At 38.5% G+C, this 23,652-nt stretch overlaps 1 protein-coding gene across 10 annotated transcripts in view; it reads left to right on the top strand.

Moving 5' to 3' along the window:
* ANKRD28 (ankyrin repeat domain 28) overlaps positions 1-23,652 on the top strand; it is a 185,182-nt gene that overhangs the window by 64,736 nt on the left and 96,794 nt on the right. For 4 of the 10 annotated variants that reach the window (XM_008266038.4, XM_008266039.4, XM_008266040.4 and 1 more), the window contains one exon: positions 10,075-10,158. In XM_008266038.4, the coding sequence (XP_008264260.2) occupies positions 10,075-10,158 (84 nt within the window). Of the gene's footprint in view, positions 1-7,255; positions 9,011-10,074; positions 10,159-19,840; positions 19,958-23,652 lie in introns of those variants that run through there. The other 6 variants (XR_011388213.1, XM_008266036.4, XM_051818483.2 and 3 more) reach the window with 5 other exon arrangements.

Here is a 23,652-nt window from a genome sequence, read left to right as displayed (position 1 = left end):
TGAAAACAACTAGAAAAATCATTTTATTTGTTTCCTATAAAATAAGGCACATAAGAAACAAGTGATATGCTGGCAGAAAGGTACCTGACTTCTGTTCACTTCAGCTTACAAAATCTGAGTGGAACCCTCATGTATGTGATAAGGCCCCTGGATAGTGAATAAATGGTACCTATGAAGTGCATGCACTTTATTTTGAGAAAACATGTCGTTGCTCACGCCAAGGGTAATATTGTGATAAAATTTAAGAAGATCTGGTTTGAAAGGAGAGACACAGAAAAAAGAGAACTAGCAGTCATTCAAGTTAGGATGGAATCAGGAAAAATCAATTAAGGGAGTACTTAAAATGGCCAGTATTCATGTATAAAGTGAATGTACAAGTACATTGTTAGATTGTTTTATAGTATAATAATGAACAGTTATATTCATATTACTGACTCTAGGCCACTGTAAAAAGCCTAAGTCAGGGACCAGCATTGTGGCACAGTGGGTTAAATTGCTGTATATGGCGCTGGCATCCCATGTGAGTGCCATGCGTCCCAGTTGCTCCAATTCCCCTCCAGCTCGCTGCTAATGTGCCTGGGACAGCAGTGGAAGAAGGCCCAAGTAATTGGGCACCTGCATTCACTTGGGAGATCTAGATGGAATTTCAGGCTCCTGGCTTTAGCCTGGCCCAGTCACAGCCATTGCAGTTATTTTGGGGAGTTTACCCGTAGATAGAAGATCCTCCCCTCCCCTCCCCTCCCCTCCTCTCCTCTATCTCTGTCTCTATCTATATCTCTATCTCTACCTCTATCTCTGTCTCTCATCTATCTTTCATCTATCTCTAACTCTGCCTTTCAAATAAATGAGTGAATCTTTAAAAAAACACCCACACAAACCTAAACCATGTTCTCTTCCTTAAGACAGTAATGTAGATGGCATGCTTGTATTTGAGATCTATCTAGCACAGTTAAACTTTGATAGTATTGTCTTTTTAGGTCTAAACCAATGTTGTATGATACAATAGTCCTTAGCCAAATAAGACTAGGTAATGTAATCGAGGAACAGATTTATGTATTTACTTCCTCAAATGTAAATTTTATGAACTCAAAATACATATCAGTAATGTCCAATGAAAATTTATTTTTGTTAAGAGATGCCATGAATATGAAATATACAACAAATTTGAAGACTTCATAGAAGTAAAGTATCAGTTTAAATTTTTATATTGAATGAAAATTGAAATATTTTGGATAGGTTGGATTACATAAAATATTGCTAAAATTAATTTTTCCAGTTTGGTTTGGCTTCTAAAATTTTTGCTATTAAAAACTCTCAGTTATACCTGAACAATTAGTCATGCATTGTGGTAGTTTTTAAATTTTGACCATTTTCTCAAAAATATAAGATGAGGGTCTGGTACTGTGGCGTCATAGGCTAAGCCTCTGCCTGCAGTGCCAGCATCCTGCATGGGTACTGATTAATGTCCCTGCTGCTCCTCTTCCAATCCAGTTCCCTGCTATGGCCTGGGAAAACAATGGAAGATGGCCCAAATGCTTGGGCCCCTGCCCCCACATGGGAGACCCAGAAGAAGCTTCTGGCTCTTGGCTTCAGATCTGCCCAGCTCTGGCCATTGTGGCTATTTGGGAGAGAACTAGTGGATGGAAGACCTTCCTCTCTATTTGTAACTCTACCTCTCAAAGAAATAAAATTAAAAAAAGTTAGATGAGTTTTGATATTAAATGTTCCAGCTGGCAGATCAGTAGAAAGCACTCTTCCAATAAATTAGAAGAAAAGATAACAGTGAAGTTTAAATATTGGTTTATAAAAGCATCTTTTTTTTTTAGAGAATGGACATTTAGAAAGTATCTTTATATTGCTGATTATAATTAATAAATTCATGTGTTACACTATTGCATGATGGAATTATTGAGTATAGTCTATATTGTATATTCATACTTAGTATTTTTGTAGCCTTACCTTGTATTGGTTAGTTTTTCTTAAGGTACTATGTCATATTTAAATCAGTTAATAAATAATGCAGGCTTTATAACTTGGCTCATCAGGCCCTATATATCTTGACTTTGTCTGTTTCTCCATCTGCATATCCCTGATGATTGTTTGCTGCAACCAGAGGGGCCTTTGTTGTACTCCTTGCTCTCTCTCAATTTTTTTCTTCTAGAATTTATCACAGTTTGTATGTAACCACCATTAGAAAAAGGATTAATTATTTATTCATAATTCTGTTTCATCAGCTAGCCCATAGTGTACAATGAACAAATACCAGGTGGATGATGGATGAATGAGGGTGTTACTGAGTGAGCCTCTGTTCCCCATACGTAGATTAAATATTAGTACCTACCAAAAGTGACTGGAGATTCTGTGAGAATGCTGTGACAACCATGTCTTCTTCCCTCCTTACTCAAGATAATGTCATGAATTGTTTCTCAAACTGACTGCTAGTCATTTACTGTTTCTGTCACATTTGTTGCAGCTAGTGTTTCTAACCCATTTCATTATTGAAGATTTAAGTAGCTACATGGTGTGGCTGGGTTGGAAGGTATGTGCTCACTCAGATAATTATAGGAAGAATAAGATTATCCTTTAGAGTTAAGGTCAGCTGCAGGTACCATAAATGCAAAATCACAGTAAATTAGATATGACAGAACATTTTATTTCTAACATAAAAGTTGAACAGTGAAGGGCCAGTGCTGTGGCATAGCGGGTAAAGCCACGTCTTGCAGTGCCAGCATCCCATATGAGCACCAATTTGAGTTCCAGCTGCTCCACTTCTGATCCAGCTCTCTGCTATGGCCTGGGAAAGCAGTAGAAGATGGCCCAAGTCCTTGGACTCCTGCACCCGCATAGGAGGCCTGGAAGCAGCTCCTGACTCCTGGCTTCAGGTTAGCTCAGCTTCTACTGTTGAAGCTATCTGGGGAGTGAACCAGCAGATGGAAGACCGCTTCTCTCCCCCTGCCCCCTCACTCTCCCTCTCTCCCTCTCTGTAGCTGTGCCTTTCAAATAATAATAATAAAAAGTTGGACAGTGAGCAGTCCAGGGCTTTTATGGCAGTTCTGCCCACAAAGTCATCAAGGACTTCTAGCCTTCTAGCTTCACTAGCTTGGGTTCTGCTTCTTGTTTGGTTGAAGATGGCCAGTCACCTGTGTCTTAGTAAGCAGACTGAAGATGCTAGTTATCCTTTAAGAAAGTTTTCTGGAAGCCACACAGCTCTGCTTAAAATGCTGGTCAGAGGTTTGTCATTTGGATCCTAGTGACAAGGGAAGCTAAGAAATGTAGTCTTTATTTGAGAGGCTCTGTAACTACCTAAAAGCTGGTTATTATAGTTCCCTGAAAGATGGGAAGAATTCAGTGTAAAATATAGGTTCATTGCAAGAACACATGTGATATTAATAGATGTTAATAATATGCAATGTATAGCAAAATTAATAAAGGAAGGGTTAACTATTACAAATACTAGTAGTGTGAAACCACTTGAGATTTTCGAATGACATTGGTTATTAACCATTTTGGAAGTATGAGTGGATACACATTTTTTTAAGTGGTCTGAATCATAAATATATATGGAGAATTATATCTGATTATTAGGATTTTGAGTTCATTTAAAAAATGTATAATGGATTTTTTGCATTGGCTCTTATTAATCACATAGATTCTGACCTTAGGCTAGAAAACAGCTATTTCCTAACTCCCCTTCACACTTTTGTTTTACCTCTTTTCAGGTAAGTCTTAGTTGAAGAAGCTTGTTCAGGATTCTTGATCTGTCAGAAATGTTTTCTGAAACATGGTTTGAACCTACTTCCTTACCAATCTTTTACCACAAGCATTTTTGATTTTGAATACTAAGATACTAGCTTGGTACTTAGCACAGAGTAGCCACTTAATATAACTGTGAGTGAAGTATTTTATTCTGTAAGTCAGCAATATGGAGTTCCCAGATATATAAAAGATAAGTTTAGCTTTACATTGCATCTTAGTGGAGAAAGAAGGAACCATTTGAATCAGAAAAAGAAATTCTGGTATAACAAAATTATTTATAGGAACTTGAAATAATTTAGAACTTTTAGTTTTCAGGAAGATGAAAGTTTAAACCATCTTTGCTGTTATGTGATTCTGTGAATAGTGGCTCTAAGCTCTTTGATAAGGATACATTTTATATAAAGAATGGAAGGATTATGAAACTTTCTGGGTTGATTTTGTTAACTTACTAGAAACTTAATCTAACTTGGCCTAAAAAATTAGTACCTAAAGAAAAAAACCACATCCCTTTGCTGTTTCTCTAACTGGGGGAAAAACGTTGAACTTACAGTTTGCGCAATCTTTGTCAGTAATTTTTCATCAGAAGTGCTTCCTCCTTTTCTAATTTCTAAAATATATTTAGTTACCTATCGTTCCTTTAAAGTATGAGTTCCTTGAGGGTAGAGGCCTGCCTTTCCCAGTAGTAGTTAAGATACAAAATAGTACTCTGATACTGCTAATTTAAATAATAAGAATATTTGAAGTATAGTATATCAGTTATTTTTCATCTATCTTTATGATAGCTTTCTTTTACCTTATGGGCCAGTACTTTCTACCCTTTTTCTTTCTCAAAACCATAAAATACACTGAATTGGAAAGAAAGGAAAAACCTTATGTTTTTTTTTATTGCCTACATTTGCTGCCCGACTCTCCGGTAACAGTAAGTGAAGAGTCCAAGACAAGCTTGTAGCAGTCTATGAAGAGGGAAAGAGGACTCTAAAAAGTGTGAGGATTTAGCACTTGAAAGGAGTGTCTCCAGATACTAGTCTAGATTACCTCACTGGTTTTGGTTGTGTGTGTGAGGGTGTGAGTGTTTTGGGGGGAAGGAGTTCTGTTTTGGGGGTCAACAGCCTTTTATCAACTCACTGGCTTCACATGAGGCTTCATTCAGGTATTCATAATAATAGTATTAATAAAACTTCACAACATTTTGTAGTAGATTCTCTTTGTGTCATCTAATAGATGTTGAATCAAATAGGGAGGTTAAGTAACTTAGTTCAAGGTCACAAGGTAAGGTCAGTTAGTGGGTATCCTGGACTAGCGCTCCAGGCATTTTGACTATAAAGCCTATATTCTTAAGCCATTGTGCTGTTACAGTATTATCCTCAATAGAAATCTCTGGTGTAAAGAAGTTTAGGCCCAGGACACAGCTAGTAGTGGAGGAATCAGTGAACTTCAAGTAGACTGTCCCTGAGCTCTTAGCTGAAGCCATCATCCTGAATCATTGTTTTATATCCTATCAACTTTTGAATTTTTATTGCTCGTGTATTAGAGGTTCAAAACACATTGTTGATGCACCTATCTCCAATGTTTTCTGATTTAAGTATATGATATCATCCTCAGTTTTTGTTTTTTAATAATTCTACCATTGTTAAATAATGGAACTCATTTCAATGAAATTGTTCACAGGTGGAGGAAAGTGGAAGGAAACAATATGTATGATATATAACACAGTCCCTGCCCTCAAGGAGCTTGCTTTCTGGTTGGGAAAGACCTAAGTAAGGAAGTTGATCTAGAACAAGAAACAGGATGTACCTGCTTAAGTCTAAGTAGGTTAATTTATGCACTAGATACTTTGGAACAAGTTAAAATGGCGTGTATAAAAAAGTTTTGCTTTCGGTGGAAAAAACTCAAAATGGATATATAAGATGTTGTTACTAAAAGGTTTAATTTAGGCATGTGGAGATGGATAACATGTGTCTTAAAGCATTTACATATCTTTAACTTGACTGAAAAGTGTCTCATTTTAAAATACAAATAGTGAATTCTTAGCATATTTCAATATCTTGGCACAGATGGGTTAGGGTATATCCTTCAAAGATTGATATTGTATAGCATTCAAAGGTTTTTTTTGTTTTGTTTTGTTTTGTTTTTGACAGGCAGAGTGGATAGTGAGAGAGACAGAGAGAAAGGTCTTCCTTTTGCCATTGGTTCACCTTCCAATGGTCGCCACGGCTGGCGCGCTGTGGCTGGCGCGCTGTGGCTGGCGCACCGCGCTGATCCGATGGCAGGAGCCAGGTGCTTCTCCTGGTCTCCCATGGGGTGCAGGGCCCAAGCACTTGGGCCATCCTCCACTGCCTTCCCGGGCCACAGCAGAGAGCTGGCCTGGAAGAGGGGCAACCAGGACAGAATCTGGCGCCACTAGGTGGAGGATTAGCCTAGTGAGCCGCGGCGCCGGCCGGTTTCTGTTCTTAAATTTTGTAATTCTTATATTATCTGTATCATGTTTTTTTTTTTTTCCTTTTCATGGTTTGATAACTGGTTTAAACACGTGAGGTAAGATTAGCTCTGAAATATCCACTTAAAAATAGCATGCTCTGGAATATTGCAATTAATAGCATATTCCTTTATTACTTACACTCAGATTTATTTTATGTCACTTTTACAAGCCAGTACCATGGGTTAAAATACCTTGAGGAAGAAAGAAGAAAGGGTTGGAGGAAAGGAGAGAGTGAGTGAACAAGTGTGTGTGTGTTCATATGATAGCTGAATAGCTTAGAAAGGGCATGTGTTTGGAATTAGGCACAACTTTGCTAATTTTTATGACTTTGGACAAAATATTTACCTTCTGAGTCTGCTTTTTCCTTTATAATGTGGAACTAGATATAGAAAGGTTATTGAGAGAATTAAATGAGGGTACAGCCCTAGCATATCATAAATTTTCAAAACCAATGTGTTTAATAGATATACTAGTTGGTGGAAGAAAACAAATTGAAAAAAAAAAAAATTTCTGTTGGGAAATATCCCTGTCATTGAGTAAAACAGAGAAAGGTGGGGGGTCAGTTACAAAATGGTTGTTTTTGGTACTTGGTTGTAGCATTGGGAAAATTATTTTACAGGGCCCATAGAGGTTTTCTTTGCGTTACTGTGTACTCTTTTGACATACAGATAGTTTGGACTTTAAAGAGTTGTTTTATGTAGCTATTTAACAGTTAATTAATCAATTATTGTGTAAATTCAGCAATTTAGAAATCCTTGGGAAATCTTAAGTTTCTTTTGCTTTAAAACTCATTGCATTCTGTAAAAGAATATATATCAGACAGATTAAATATAGGTTTAAAATAGTTAAAAAATAAAGCCTTAGCTTTTGTTTATTGATTTTGTTTAGTCTTATAGAATATTTCTTAGGAGTTCACTGCAGTTGCATTCTTATTGTAGTTGTCATTATAGGGTTAAACATTTGCCGTATTGTACATGTGAAAGCAGTTAAGCTGTTTGGAATTGTTTACTTGCTAAAACCAGTGTTAGTCAGCAGAGGCAGTGCACCAGATTTCCTTGTGGCTTTTAGTGGAAAATGTTAAAAGCGCACTCATTTTTCAGTTATAGAATTTTTCAGCTTGATCTGGATTAGTCACAGAACTGGCATGAACTTCTAATTGTGAAGGCTGTCCAAATGTACTATTTTTTTCTCCTGCTAGAGGAAGTTACATCCTGAGCAGTAGCTCAGATCTCTGGTAAGTGTAACATGTGAGCATTACTAGGCATTTCGTCCTGCGGGACTGCAGTCTTTGCTCTTCAGACTGTTGCTCAGTTGGAATGCTTCCGTGGGGTCCATCCTGAGGTTCAACAGATATTTTTTCAGGACCTACTCGGTGGGGATGTCAGTGGCGTTTTTGCAAGATCATCTGAGGAACACGAAGGCATCTGAAATCTACTGAAAAAATAACTAGCAGTTTTCGCGGTGGAAAGAAACTGTACTGGCACAGAGGCGGATGATTGAATAAAGTAGTTGGCTCCAGGAAGATGCACAGTCTGCTGTTTTTTCCTCTGAATGAAGACTATTTAATGGAAGCTGTGCTCCTGTGGAGATCAGAGGAAACACTAGAAGATAAACTACGTGGTGGTTTTGGTTTGTCAAGAAAAGCCTGAAGCTCGGATGCCCTCTAATTCCTTCGCAGCCTGCGTGTTCTGCTGGGATTCTCCTCCAACACCATTTTTGTCTGGTGCCGGTGCCCTTTTGCTGGAGCAGCCACAGACAGCTGCCTGATGGAGAAGGAATAAATGCTCTGATTTTCTTATGCTGCCGATGGGAATAAAGCTCTCTGTGTTTCTCCTGTTGTATGGGAAATCTGGATTAATCAGGCAGTATTCTAGTACCAAGGGTCCTATTGTCTCTTGTGGTCTGACTCATCACATGTAAATGTACTGCAGCTTTGCTATTAATGCAGAGTGGTTGTTGTTGTTGTTGTTTTTTCTTTTCCCAAATACTGAAAGAATTGTCAACCTCTGAGCTTCATTTTTGGAATTTGTGCTGAACTCTAGGTCTGGTTTTTTGGTTTGTTTGGCTTTTTGTGTTTTGTTTTCTGGATAGTGTTAAGCCAGTGAAGCTGAAGAAATGAAGACCATTTAAAAGTGGAAACAGAATAGTGAGATTTAATTTTTCATTTTCACTTGTAAGCAGTCCAGCTCCTGGTAACTAAATGACCTTGCAGGCTAGAGTGGGTCTGCTGTGATCGCCTCTGTAACGGCAGTTGTCTCTCATTTCATTCTGCATCTTGGGCTGTTGTGTCACCAAAACAATGGTCATTCTGTGCAAGTAATCTCAGAGACAGAGCAATATGACTGTTTTGGTAGTGGGGAAATATTTTTAAGTGAGCCTGTACTAGACTCAGTTTTAGTTATTGACATATTGATCTTTTAATGAGTGAGGTAACCTAGTAGAAAAAGAATAGAATTTTGTTATTTTTAGGAATTTACGGGCTCATGTAGTCATAATTTTAAACTTCAGTTTTTCTGATAGTACTTCCTAACTTCAGAAAACCAGCTGCGCTGTTCAGAGAATGTTTGTAAGTGTTGTACAGAAGAGAAGGAAAAATTGCTTGTGTTCCTCCAGCTGGGACTTTGATCAAATAGCTTGGAATTTAGAGTTTTAAAAGAGCGAATGAGTCGAGTGTGTATTGTTGTTTTGGAGGAGGTAGAAGATGAATCTCCTCCATTCATTTCTAAATTGCCACAGGAAAGTAAATGTCTACATCCTCCACCTGGGAATATATTGGTAAGATACGACAGTTTATATGCTTACTATATTCTCCTGGGCTAGTGTAAATTTTATTTTTAAAGAGTAAACAAAAGTTCCCACTAACTTTATTAAAAAACCAAATTAATGAAATATGTGTAGCACTATGATACAGTATTATTTTTGCATATAAAATGCACACATTTCTGATTTTCTGCTTTCTTAAATGGTTAAATAATATTTCAGGCTGTTCAAAAGATGTTTTAAAAATAATCTAGTAGTTATGGAAACCACGTTTCTGTTTTCATTTTGTGGCTTTAGAAACTGATGTGACAAGAATCAAGAACTCTGCATATTTTAGCAAAGGTTGACTACTGGCAGTGCCAAGGCGTGACCTTTTCGTAATGGATTTTATGTATTTATCTGCAAGACATATGAAATAAAAATCAGACTCATCCATAACTTTATTTGTAATGCTATTGTCAATGGCTCCTTATTTGACTAGTGTAATGTGATCCCTTATTAGAGAGGCAGTATTATTGATTAGGAAGCTATAATGTTTAAACATGCATGTGTTTGTCTTTCCGTGTTACTCCAGTGTGTGGTATTTTTTGGTCTTTGAGTAGTAGTAATTGTCATCAGCCATCAGGTCTGCTCTTTGGATCTGTATCTTTATACATGTAATGCTAGCCCCTGCAGGTTATGTTGATGCCTCAAATAGACTTCTTCACGGGCCTCAGTGTGGCCTGGGAATTGCTTGTTTAACAAGATTTGCTCCACAAGTAGATGTTGAGATGTCAGGTTTATATTTAGAAGAGTTGGTCTTTTTATATTTATAAATGAAAAGTTTCCACTTAAATAAAATGATTGTTATTGCCTAATTTGTCAAAGTAAATTTCTGTTTTTAAAAAAAATTCAGCACTCTTTATTTCCAAAGACGAATCCTGTACTTTGGTATGATTTAGTTACATAAAACTTCTGGTTAGTGTGAAAAGGTAATTGATATTACAGGGAAGAAAAGTTCAAGATTTAAAGTTATACAGAAATATCTTCAGAATCATCCATGATGTGTGACTAATGTTTTTATTATTCTCATATTTTAGCCATCACTGGTGCAAGCTATATTTAATGGAGATCCTGATGAAGTTCGAGCACTAATATTTAAGAAAGAAGATGTTAACTTTCAGGTAAAACAATTAATTCATTGATGGCAACCTTTAAACCTACTTTAAAAACTCTTTCCTAGAATTGTGATTTCTCTTTCAAAGGCATAACACAGTTCCGTAACCACTATTTTAAATGAGTACAGAAGGGTCTTGAGGCAAAATGGAAAATACTGGCCTCATATTCAGGATAATCACTAAAAGTGCAAGAGTACTAGAAGCCACGTTCTCCCAGCTTTTTTATTTTGAAATTATTCAAATCCTGGAAGGTTGAAAAAAGTACTGTGAACCACCCATATGCTTTTCACTTAGTTGTGGCTTTAATAACACTTTGCCACATTTGCTTTTCCTCTTATATTTACACAGATTATATACACATATATGTTTTCTCCTTGAACCCATTTGAAAGTAAGCTGCAGAAACCATAACATTTGCTGTGAAATACTTCAGTGTGATTTTCAGATGAGGGTTCTTTTTTGTGAACTTGAAATCAAAGATACTTTTTAAAGTTTATAATATACCTAACTTGATTTTATAAGATCATATTTGCTTTCTATAAACAATCATAGTTGGCCGGCGCCGCAGCTCAATAGGCTAATCCTCCACCTAGTGGCGCCGGCACACCGGGTTTTAGTCCCGGTCAGGGCGCCGGATTCTGTCCCGGTTGCCCCTCTTCCAAGCCAGCTCTCTTCTGTGGCCCAGGAAGGCAGTGGAGGATGGCCCAAGTGCTTGGGCCCTGCACCCCATGGGAGACCAGGAGAAGCACCTGGCTCCTGCCATCAGATCAGCACGGTGCGCCAGCCGCAGCGCGCCAGCCGTGGCAGCCATTGGAGGGTGAACCAATGGCAAAGGAAGACCTTTCTCTCTGTCTCTCTCTCACTATCCGCTCTGCCTGTAAAAAAAAAAAAATAAAAAAAAAATAAATAAATAAATTAAAAAAAAAACAATCATAGTAAGTGCATATCAAAGATTCCTGATTATATTTTGATTGGCTTTCAATAACAGACACTTTGTTTGAAAATTTTCCAAACTTCAAGATATAGTAGATTGAATATTCAGGATTTACCTGCAGTCCAATTTTAGAAAAAGTAGTAATATGAATACTTTTCTCTTTTTATGTTTCTCCAGCAGCCAGTAGTTCTTTAATTTATTACATTATGACTGAACATACGTAATTTCTTTTTATGGCTCTTTTAAGATTGATTTATATATTTGAAAGGCAGTTGGGGGTGGGGGAGAGATATCTTCCATCCATGGATTCACTCTCCAAATGGCTGCAATGGCTGGAGGTAGGCCAGTTGGAAGCCAGGAGCCAGGAGCTTCTGTGAGTTCAGGGACCCAAGGCCTTGGGCCATCCTGTGCTGCTTTCCCTGGCACATTAGCAGGGAACTGGATCAGAAGTGGAGCAGCCAGGACTCAAACAGGCACCCGTATGGGATGCCAGCATCACAGGCAGTGGCTTTACCTGCTGTGCCACAAGGCTAGCCCCATAATTTATTCTACCAAGATCTAATTCATTAATGCTTATATTTTCATTGGAAACAAACATACCTCTGAGTTATAGAGGGGTGAAAAATATGATTCATGAAGTTACTGTAGCAACTCCAAACAGATGACATAAATGTGATTGTAGTTCTGAGAAACAGATGACATAAATGAGTAGTTCTGAGAATGCACTCCTTGAAAGCTCATCTTCACCCCCATCTTTCCTCCTTCCTTTTCATGTAGCACTGCTGTGACCACTTGATGTTTGATAGATATGAAAAACATTAAATTCATCTTAAAAACTTGGGTTATCTGAATAAATTTGAGTCACTGACTGAACTGATTAATTCTAATATTGGATATTGATCAAAATGCTATCTTTTTTTTTTTTCCTTAAACTTTCTCTAAGTGAATTGCCTTCACACTTATATTTAGTTAGAAACATGCAGCTGATTCAGAATTTATTTATTTTAAGTGGAACGTTTGGTCACTTTACCTAATTAGGGTGCCCTGAGAGTCTACTTTTCCTAGAACAAAAAATAGCTCTAGGTGTATATAGATTTATGAAAGGGAAGGAAATAGGTTTTCTGTTCTGTTTAACTTTTAGGAGGTTTTTGTTTGTTTTATTTTAATAGTACCAACAAATCTTGGTGAAAAATTTGCACTATAATCCTACTTTCCATGACTAATTTCTTCATCACTACAAATTTTATTGCTTTTCTGTTATATCCAAATTGTACTAAAATTTAGAAAATTATTCAGGGTCAATATTTTGAGTATCAGTTCACTCATCAAATTTCCTGAGGGTGACTGTCACAGTTGTCCTCAGTGCTGTATGGGTTTTGACAGATGCTTTTATGGTTGTGACTCTTAGTTGTTAAAAGTATTGTTATAATATTAAGATTTATGAAATATTTGGTGGTCTTCTAATTTAAGATGATAATTTTTTCTTTCTTTGTTTTTGTTCGCTATGGTTAGGAATCATAGGGTTTTAAGAAACAGGGTGTTAAAATCCACTATTTTGTGACAGGCTATAAAATATTTATAAGCTTTATGTCAGTAAAATATTTTTCAGCTTTATGTCAGCATGACTGATTTTTTAATAAATTTATTTAAATGAGTATTTAAGATTAACAAATACTGTGAAACAGCTTTCATGAAAATTTTAAGTTTTTTTTTTAAGATTTTAGAATAGGTTTAAGTTCCAGTTTGCTACTATATTGTGTTTGTCATTGTATAATTTTAATTTTTTCCAATTTAGATTTGTTTTATTTAAAGTTAAAAAAAAAAAAAAAAAACAGCTTTGCATCTGCTGCTGGCTCACACCCAGATGCCTGCAATAACCACAATTGGATCAGGCCAAAGCCAGGCCTTCTGCTTTAGCACAGAAACCTTCACTTATGTTTCTGTATTTCTGTGGCCAAAATAATAAAGAAATACCTTTCCTTAGGACTTACTAAAACTTAATGGCCATATTGTGGAACCCAAAAAATGAAAAAATTTTTTTTATTTAAAGGCAGAAAAATAGACCCACACAGAGATTCCATCTCCTGGTTTACTCCCCAATTGTGTGCAACAGTTGGGGCTGGCCAGGTCAAAGCCAGAAGCTGGAACTCCATGTGGGTGACAGGGGCCCAACCACTGGAGCCATCACCACTGCCTCCCAGGGTACACATTAGCGGGAAGCTGGAATTGGTAGTCAGAGCCAGGACTTGAACTTAGGCACTCTGATATAGTATGGAGTGTTGTAACCAGTGTCTTAACTACAACACTAAACTCCTGTGCCTCCAAATAATTTAACCCAAAGTATCAATAACATTATCACAGAGGAACACTCTTAACTTTTTTATAGGAAAGTTAATTTTTTAAACGATTTTATTTATGTATTTGAGACATAGAGTTACAGAGAGGGAAAGACAGAGAGGAAGGTCTTCTATCTGCTGGTTCATTCCCCAAGTGGCCGCAACGGCTGAAGCTGGGCTAATCCAGAACCAGGAGCTTCTTCTGGGTCTCAAGCATTTAGGCTGTCCTCCACTGCCTTCCCATGCTAGTGGTAAAGTAGAAGGGGCTGGCACTGAGGCGCAATGGGTTAAAACCCTGGCCTGAAGCGCTGGAATCCCGTGTGGGCGCTGGTTCTAGTCCCGGCTGCTCTTCTTCCAATGTAGCTCTCTGCTATGGCCTGGGAAAGCAGTGGAAGATGGCCCGAGTCCTTGCACCCATTTGGGAAACCCAGAAGAAGCTCCTGGTTCCTGGCTTCATATGGGCACAGCTCCGGCTGTTGTAGCCATCTGGGGAGTGAACCAGCAGATGGAAGGCCTTTCTCTCTGTCTCTACTACTCTCTGTAACTCTGTCTTTCAAATAAATCTTTAAAAAAAAAAAAAAAAAAAAAGATAAAGTAGTAAACCCTAAGTTTCCGTAAATTTTCCTGAATGCCACCCACACCCATCCTTCAAAATATCTTTAAGTCTTTTTCTAGAAATTAGCCAGACATGCTGTTAATGTTCAACAAATCTTTCCTTGTGGCCACATGTCATTTCTGCTGGCCGTCAGTTTATCTAGCTATTGATGTTTCCGAGTTTTTAATGCCTCTTCATCCATTATTTGAGGTTATGTGTGCTTTCTGGCCTAACACTGTGTTTATATGTGCTCTTCTCTTGTAGCTGCTCACAGTAATTAATGGTGGAGCCACAGCTGTTCATCCCCAGCTCAAGTATATCCACCCAACTTCAAATTGATTTGTGTGGGATAAGGAGTGGAGGGAGGTGGGTATGGTGGGAGAACCAATTTAGCTTCCACCCAGGAGAGTATTCCACACTAGCAGCTCATTACAAAAATGACACCTCTCCTCAAATGAAGCGGTGGTTTTCGATTTCAACTGCAAAATTTAAAATTTTCCTCATTGGTGTTTATTTTAGTTTGTCCCCAAGGTCATACATATCTTTTGCCATTGTGACTAAATGACTGTTAGAATAGTTTTGAAAGAAAGCAGGTATTGTCTATTAGAACCAGCAGTTTTTGTAGCTAGAAATTGATGAAGACTTTTACTTTATTTTTTATTTTTGACAGGCAGAGTGGACAGTGAGAGAGAGAGAGACAGAGAAAGGTCTTCCTTTACCGTTGGTTCACTCTCCAATGGCCGCTGCGGCCAGCATGCTGCAGCCGGTGCACTGCGCTGATCCGAAGCTGGGAGCCAGGTGCTTTTCCTGGTCTCCCATGCGGGTGCAGGGCCCAAGTACTTGGGCCATCCTCCACTGCACTCCCGGGCCACTGATGAAGACTTTTTAAAAGATTCACTTATTTATTTGAAAGTCAGATTTACAGAGAGAAGGAAAGGCAGAGAGAGAGAGGTCTTCAGTCCACTGGTTCACTCCCCAATTGGCCGCAACAGCCAGAGCTGCGCCATTCCAAAGCCAGGAGCTTCTTCCAGGTCTCCCACGCGGGTGCAGGGGCCCAAGGACTTGGGTCATCTTCCACTGCTTTCCCAGGCCATAGCAGAGAGCTGAATGGGAAGTGGAGCAGCCGGGACTAGAACCAGCGCCCATATGGGATGCTGGCACTGCGGGCAGTGGCTTTACCTGCTATGCCACAGCACCGGCCCTGAAAACATGCTTTTGTAATCCACTCATATAGATATATTTATTTAATATGTTATATGTGTGTTCTGAATTTTCCTTTTTTCATCCTCAAAATATTTTGGGAGTCAGTCCACATTAGTCTGTTGACAGTTTCTCATTCTTTACAGCTGCATAATATTTCATTATGTAGTTGTACTGTAATTTATTTGACCAGTTCCCTTTTATTACAGCTATTAACCTTGATTGTTAATCATAAATGTGATTCTGCTTCAGTGGACAAGCAGATTTTTAGAGTGTATTGTAAATTATTAAATGTATTATCAGCTTCTCAGACTACATGTTCCTTTGATTCTGTGTTTAAATCAGTTATAGTAGTGATATACACACACATATAAATTAGTGGTAGGTAAATAATGGCATTTTCTGTAGAGATCAAGTATCTATTCTTTGTTTCTAGAATTTTATGTAGATGGAATTATATAATGTGTATGATTTTGTCTTACAGTTTCTTTTTAATAGAATTTATTTTTTAGAGGAGTTTTAAGTTCCTGGCAAAATTGAGAGCAGGGTACAGAGATTTCCCATGTGCTGAAACTTGTGTACAGCCTACTCTGTTATTATTCACCATCAGAGTGGGAATACAATTGAGGAACCTACACTGATCGATACATCATTATTGCTCAAAGAACATAGTTTTCATTAGGGTTCACTCTTGGTGTTGTACGGTGGGTGGATTTGTTCCAATGTGCAACGACATTATCCCCCTTTATAATTTCATAAAGAGTAGTTTCTCTTTAAAAATCCTCTGATTTTCACTTACTTATTTCTCCCTCCTGCCTTGGCCCTGATAGCCACTGATATTTTTACTGTCTCGATAGTTCTGCTTTTGCATAGTGTCATATAGTAGGAATCATAGAGTATGTAGCCTGTGTAGATTTTGTCATGCATAGCTAAGTTTCTTACAATGACTTGATAGCTCATTTCTTTTTAGGACTGAATAATACTCTTATCTAGATATACCACTGTTTATTTATCCATGCACCTACTGAAGGACATTTTGGTTGCCTCCTCATATTTGGCAGTTATGAATAAAGTACTGTAAACACCCATATGCAGGGTTTTATGGCGACATAAGTTTTCAGCTCTTTTGGATTAAAGCAAGGAATGCAGTTGCTGGATCATATGGTAGGGAGTGTGTTTTGTTTTATAAGAAACTGCCAAAGTAACTGCCAATTTGTGTTCTCCCCAGGTATGAACAGACCCCTTATTTCTCTACTTGCCTTGGCAGCATTTAGCCTTTTTTTTTTAAGATTCATTTGTTTTATTTGAAAGTCAGAGTTACCGATTACAGAGAGAGAGATTTTCCATCTGCTAGTTCATTCTCCAAATGGCCACAATAGTCAGGTCTGCCCCAGGGCGAAGCCAGGAGCTTCATCTGGGTCTCCCACATGGATGCGGGGGCCAAGGACTTGTGCCGTCTGCTTTTGCTTTCCCAGGCACATTAGCAGGGAGCTGGAACAAAAGTGGAGCAGCTGGCACTCAAATCAGTGCCCATATGAGATACTGTGTCACAGGCAGCAACTTAGCCTGCTACACCGTGATGCTGGCCCCTATTTAGTCTTTTTTTTTTTTTTTTAAGATTTATTTATTTATTTATTTGAGAAGTAGAATAGAATTACAGAGAAGGAGAAACAGAGAGAGAGGTATTCCATCCACAGGTCTACTTCCCTAATGGCCACAGCTGTACCATCTGAAGCCAGGAGCTTCTTTCTGGTGCAGGAGCCCAAGCACTTGGGTCATCTTCCACTGCTTTCCTAAGCCATAAGCAGAAAGCTGGATCAGAAGAGGAGCAAACAGGGCTGGAACTGATGCCCATATGGGATGCTAGCGCTGCAGGCAGAGGCTTAGCCTAATACGTCACAGCACTGGCCCCGTCCATTTTTTAAAGCAAGCAGGGACTCTTCACGTTCTTACTGTTGAGCTTTAACAGTCCTTTATCTTTATAAAATTTTTGCAAGTATTTTCTCCCAGTCTGTGGTTTGTCTTTTCATTCTCAGGTGGTATCTTTTGCAAACCAGAACTTTTTAATATTAATGAAGTCCAGTTTACTGTTTGTTTCTTTCTTGGATTATGCCTTTGGTGTATTAAAACGTCATTGTGCAAACTAATGTTGAATAGATTTCCTCTATGCTGTTTTATGGGCGGAGTTTTATAGTTTTGTGTTTTACATTTAAGACTGATCATTTTGGGTTAAATTTTGTGAAAGGTGTAAGGTCTATATCTAGATTTACTTATTTTGCATATGGATATCCGCTTGTTTGAGCACCATTGAGAAGACCATTTCACTTTATGTTGCTTTGTATAAAATCTTGAAGACAGACAGTAATCGTCAACATTGTTAAGTATGCAGTGCAGCGGTGTGGTATGTGTGTTCATAGGGTTATACAGCCATCACCACGCAGGGGTGTCAGAATGCCTTTCATCTTGCAGAACGGAAACTCTGTGCCCACTGAATAGTAACTCCCTATTCCTCTCTCCCCCCAGCTCCCAGTAATTGCCGTTCTGCTCTGTGTGATTCTGACTACTTTAAGTACTGGATATAAATGGAATCATACTGTTTGCCTGTTTGACTGGCTTATTTCACATAGCATAATGTACTCAAGTTTATGCATGCTGTAACATATGTCAGAATTTTCTTTTTCAAGGCTGATACGTAGAGACTTCTATCATTATCCAGTTTGTGTTCCATATGTTTTTTCTCTCATTTCTTGAATTATTGTCTTCTTTGTGTTGAGTTGATTTATTTTGGTAGTGAAACATTTTAAATTCCTTTCTCATTTCCTCTTTTGTATACCCATAATCCTTATTCTTTTTGTAGTTACCATGGGGATTACATTTAATATCCTAAAGTTTGACTCTTAATTTGGATATAGGCCAACTATAATAACATACAAACTTGCTTCTTTACATCTCTGTTCCCATTCCTTTGTTTTTTTTTTTTTTTTGTCATGAAATTAAATCTTTATACATGATTTATAAAAAAAAAAAACTCAAATTTTTAAATACGCTACCCCTTACCCTGTATAGAAAAGAAAATGTGAAGTTGTAAACTAAAGTTACAATAATACTAGTCGTTAGACTAACTGCTTTTTTAAAAAATATGTTGGTCTCTTATAGCAGATATTTGGCCTAGTAGTTTTTTTTTTTTTTAAAGATTTATTTATTTACTTGAAAGTCTGAGTAGAGTTTCACAGAGAGAGAAGGAGAAGAAGAGGGAGAGGGAGAGGGGGAGAGAGAGAGAGAGAGAGAGAGAGAGAGGTCTTCCATCTGCTGGTTCACTCCCCAGATGGCCGCAATGGCTGGAGCTGTGCCAATCTGAAGCCCGGAGCCAGGAGCTTCTTCCGGGTCTCCCATGTGGGTGCAGGGGCCCAGGACTTGGGCCATCTTCTGCTTTCCCATGGCCTAGTAGTTGAGATGCTGCTTGGGGCACACACTTCCCATGAGAGTGCTGGGGGTTGCATCCTGGCTCTGCTCCCAATTCTAGCTTCTTGTTTGTGTGTACCTGGTAGGCAGCAGATGATAGGTAACCAAGTAGTTGGAGAGAAAAAAAATACAGAAACTTTACACTGAAAAAGACCTGATGACACATCTACTAGACAAAGATGGATTAAATCTAAAAGATATGGAGAAAGTCAAGAAAATAGCATTTGGGGAAAAAAATGAAAATATAAAGACAGAAAAGAAAATCTAGAGAGAAAAAATATTCTAAAGCTGGAAATTTGAATAACTGATATGAAGAATTAACTAGAGAAATTCAAAGGCATATAGGAAAAATGACCCTAAAGATAAGACAAAGGAAACTAGAATTTCAGGACAGAAAGAGGATTGAAGAAAAGAAAAAATTGGGGCTAGTGCTGTGGCACAGCGGGTTAAAGCCCTGGCCTGAAGTGCCAGTATCCCATGTGGGCACCAGTTCTAGTCCCGGCTGCTCCTCTTTCAATCCAGTTCTCTTTTGTGGCCTGGGAAAGCAGTGGAAGATGGCCCAAGTCCCTGGGCCCCTGCACCCACGTTGGAGACCCGAAAGAAGCTCCTGGCTCTGGGCTTCGGATTGGCACAGCTCCAGCCATTGTGGCCATCTGGGGAGTGAACCAGCGGATAGAAGACCTCTCTCTCTGTAACTTTTTCAAATAAATAAAATAAATATTAAAAAAATACCTTAATGTATCAGTGGGACATTATCAAGTGGAAGTTCCAAGAGGAAATGAGAGAAGGGCAGGAAGAACATAGGAGCTCCTAGTGAGCTAGGAGTACCTGCCCTGAGAAAAATGCTGACAGGATTCCCCAAGTAGAAGTCAAGACACTAGACAGTAACCTGGAACCACATACATGAGATTTCAGTGAAGGTCAATAATGGGCAGTCAGATAAGGTGGTAGTATTACATGGATGATTTATAACTTTACTCTTTGTGCATGATTTTACAGACTGATTTAAAATTATTTATTTGAGAGGCAGAGAGAGAGAGAGAGAGAGAGAGAGAGAGAGAGAGATCTCTGTTTTACTGTAATTCTAAATGTGCACCACAACCAGGGCTAGGCCAGGCCAAAGCCAGAAGCCAGAACTCAGTGTAAGTTTCCCACAGAGGTAGCAGGGATCCAACTGCGTGAGCTACCTTTCATCTGCTGCCTACCAGGGTGCACGCTGACAAGAAGCCAGAATTGGGAGCAGAGTCAGGACTGAAACTCGGACACTCTAGTATGGGAGGTGAGTGTCGTAAGCTGCATCTAAACTACTAGACCAAATGCTTGCTTTTAAAAAGTAGTCTATGGACTAGTTTCTTTGTATGACGTGTGATTTTTTTGTTGTTGGTAGTGGTATAAATTGTTTGGGCAGTTAAGGCTAATAATGGATTAATTCTGGAAATTAGGTTCTCCCTCATCCACAGCTTTGCATCCTTTGCAGTTTTCTGGTTTTGATTTTGTTTTTGTTAGGTGGCCACTTTGCTCAGGAGCAGTCTTAAGGGTAAACTTGGACTTTGCTAACTCTTTCTGAGTTTGCACCTTTCCCTGAACATGTGTGGTGACTTTATAATTTCCCTTGAATTTGTGATTGCTTTTGAATATTTTAGTCTTTAATGTTGTCTGGTTCCCAGAAGGGAGAAAGAAAAATGAAAGGAGGTCAAAAAGGACACTGGAAGTCACAAAAGGGCTTTGTAGCAGTGGAGGGAGTTTCAGTAATAATTGCTGCCAATGCTCTGTTTGTACCTTTGTAATTTGAAACAATCATCAGAATTGCAGAAATCCTGGATATTTGGAAGATAGTATCCTTTTTACCCATGCAGGTTCCAAAAAGCTATGTCTAGGCTGTTCTGGAACACGCGTGGAATTTGTGTGATATGTGTACAACTGCCTACCCTGTACTGAGGGATGGAGAGCGGGTAGCTGTTAATTGTATGAAGAGCTGAGATTGACTGAAGTTAACCTCAGTTGACCAAAGTAAATTACCGTTTTCCTGCTTAAGCTTTCCCTTGGAAGTTGCAAGCTTTCAATAAGCTACAGAGTTCCAGAAGAGTTAAATTGGACAGATTCCGCAAGTCTAATTATTTTCAAATTCTTCCCAGAATTCTCTCCTGTCATTTACTTTAATGTTTTCTTTTTTCTTTAGTTTTTTTCTTTTTTTTTACAGACACTATCTAGTGTCTTTCTTACCCAGTCTTTTTGATCTTTTTTTAAAACTGGTGTTTTTAGACCCTGACAAAGTGATAACTAATATAGTCGGATTGCTACTTAGCATTTTTTTAAGATTTTATTTATTTATTTGAGAAGTAGAGTTACAGACAGAGGAAAGAGAGAGAGGTCTTCCATCCGCTGGTTCACTCCCCAAATGGCTGCAACGGCTGGAGCTGAGCCAATCCAAAACCAGGAGCCAGGAGCTTCCTCCAGGTCTCCTACGCAGGCGCAGGGGTCCAAGCACTTGGGCCTTCTTCAACTGCTTTCCCAGGCCATAGCAGAGAGCTGGATCGGAAGAGAAGCAGCTGGGACTTGAACCGCACCCATAAGACATTCTGGTGCACCAGGCTTAGGCTCCTACTTAGCATTTTTGTAACTGTTTTGTATCTATTGCTATTTTTTTTGTTCCTGTTTTGTGTTATATTCTTTCTTTTGTGGTTTAGAGAATTTTATTTTCAAAAAGTCAACCATTGGGGGTGGTATCATTTACATAAATAAAATTCAGTGATACACGTTGATATTTTCTAAGTAAGCATTTATTACTTTAAATTGCCCAACTTTAAGTTTAGATAGATGGGTGAGCATTTTCAGCTGATTAACTCTAGATTACTAATATCCTGGGCAGTGAGATATTTGTTATGTTGTTATTCATAAAATGCGTTCCTCAGATACTAAGTTCCTTGAGTTATTATAGGTGTTCTTCCACCAAATGATACTTGGTCAAAAAAAATTTGGGAAACATTACTTGAAACAGCTAAATTGTTTTCTTTCTTTTATTTTAAGTTAAATTAAATTTTTTCTTTTCTTTTTTATTTGCTTGAGACGTAGAGGGGGAGGGAGAAACAGATGGACAGTGCTCCTATCACTGAGTCACTCACTAAATGTTTCTAAGGGCTAAAGCTGGGGCAGAGCTAAAGCCAGGAACTCAGTCCAGATTTCCCACATCGGTGGCAGGAGCCCAATTGTTTGAGCCATCATTGTTGCCTCCCAAAGTGTTGCCTGGACAGGAAGCTGGAGTCAGCAGCTGGAGCCAGGAATCGAACCCAGTCACTCTGAGGATGCACTCCAGGCATCTTAGTCACTAGGCCAAATGCCTACTCCCTAATTATTCTTTCCTTTCTTAATTAAAACTTTCTAAAAAATTATTTATTTGAAAGGCAGAGTTATAGAGAGTGGGAGAGATAAGAGATAGAAATTATTTTCCCTGTACTGGTTCATTCCCCAAGTGACCATAGCAGCCTGGGCTGTGCCAGGTCAAAGCCAGGAGCCTGGAACTCCATCCCAGTCTCCCATGTGGATGGAAGGGGCTCAAGTACCTGGACCATCTTCTCCTGCTTTCCCAAATTAACACTCATATAGGGTGCTGGTGTCCCAGGAGGCAGCTTAAACCACTGTGCTGTAATGCTTCCCCCCACACACTTCAGTTTACTTTGTAACTGACACATAATTATATAAACTTAGGGTACAGTGTGATAATTTAGTATATACTCTGTGTGGTGATCAGATCAAGATAAATAGCATTTCTGTCTCTCGGTCTCCCTCTTTTTTTTTTTTTTTTTTTTAAAAGATTCATTTGAAAGAGTTAGAGGGAGAGATAGATCAATCTTTCATCACTGGTTCTTGCCCCAGATGGCCAGAACAGTCAGGGTTGGGCCAGGCTGGAGCCAAGTGCTTCATGCAGGTTTCCCACGTGGATAGCAAGGGCCTAAACACTTGGGCCATCTTCCGCTGCTTTTCCCAGGCCATTAGAGGGAGCTGGATCAGAAGTGGAGCAGTCAGGATGTGAACCGGTGCTATATGGGATGCTGGCGTTGTAGGTGGTAGCTTTACCTACTGTGCCACAGTTCCAGCCCCAGCATTTTTGTCGCTTTATTTGTGTATCATTTCTTTATGTTTAGAGCCTCTAATCTCCTTTCTTCGTTCTTCATAAAATATTTAATAAGTTACTTTAAACCATTGTCACTCAGCTGCTGTAGAACACTATTTATTTAACTGTATTTTGATATCCATTATCCAACCTCTTTCAATGGTCCTCCCTTCCCCTCCTACCCTTTCTGGCTGTAGTAATCACTATTGTACTCTATCATTCTTTGAGATGAACTGTTTCAGCTTCTACATATAAGTGGGAATATACAATATTTGTCTTCTTGTGACTGGCTTGTATCACTTAACATAATATTCTCCAGTTGCATCTGTTTTCCCACAAATGATAGAATTTTATCCTTTTTAATGCTGAACAGTATTCTGTTGGATATTTATACCACATGTTCTTTGTCCATCTATCCATTGGTGTACACTTAAGTTGATTGCAAATCTTGGCTATTGTGAGGAGTACTACAGTAAATGGGGTGCAGGTATCTCTTTGATAAGCTGTTTTTTCCTTGTGGTACATATACCAGAAGTAAGATAGCAGGATTGTTATTATAGTTTTTAGATTTTTGAGAAATCTCCATACTTTTTTCCACAGTGACTATACTAACTTGCATTCCCATTAACAGTGTATACAATAAATTTTTCTCTACAAACTGACAGCATTTGCTATTTTTTGCCTTTTGGGGGGCAGAACACTCATTGTGGCTGAGTTGAGATGGTCTGTTACTATGCTTTTAATTTCCATTTCCCTGATGATTAGTGATGTTGACCATGTTTCATAATACTTGTTGGCCATTCGTATATTCTTTTTGTCTATTCAGATCATTTGCCTGCATTTTTAATCAGATTATTTTGTTG

The sequence above is a fragment of the Oryctolagus cuniculus genome, chromosome 4, assembly GCF_964237555.1.
Source record: "Oryctolagus cuniculus chromosome 4, mOryCun1.1, whole genome shotgun sequence".
In the NCBI taxonomy this organism is placed as follows: Eukaryota; Metazoa; Chordata; class Mammalia; order Lagomorpha; family Leporidae; genus Oryctolagus; species Oryctolagus cuniculus.
This window is presented reverse-complemented; position numbering and strand designations above follow the sequence as displayed.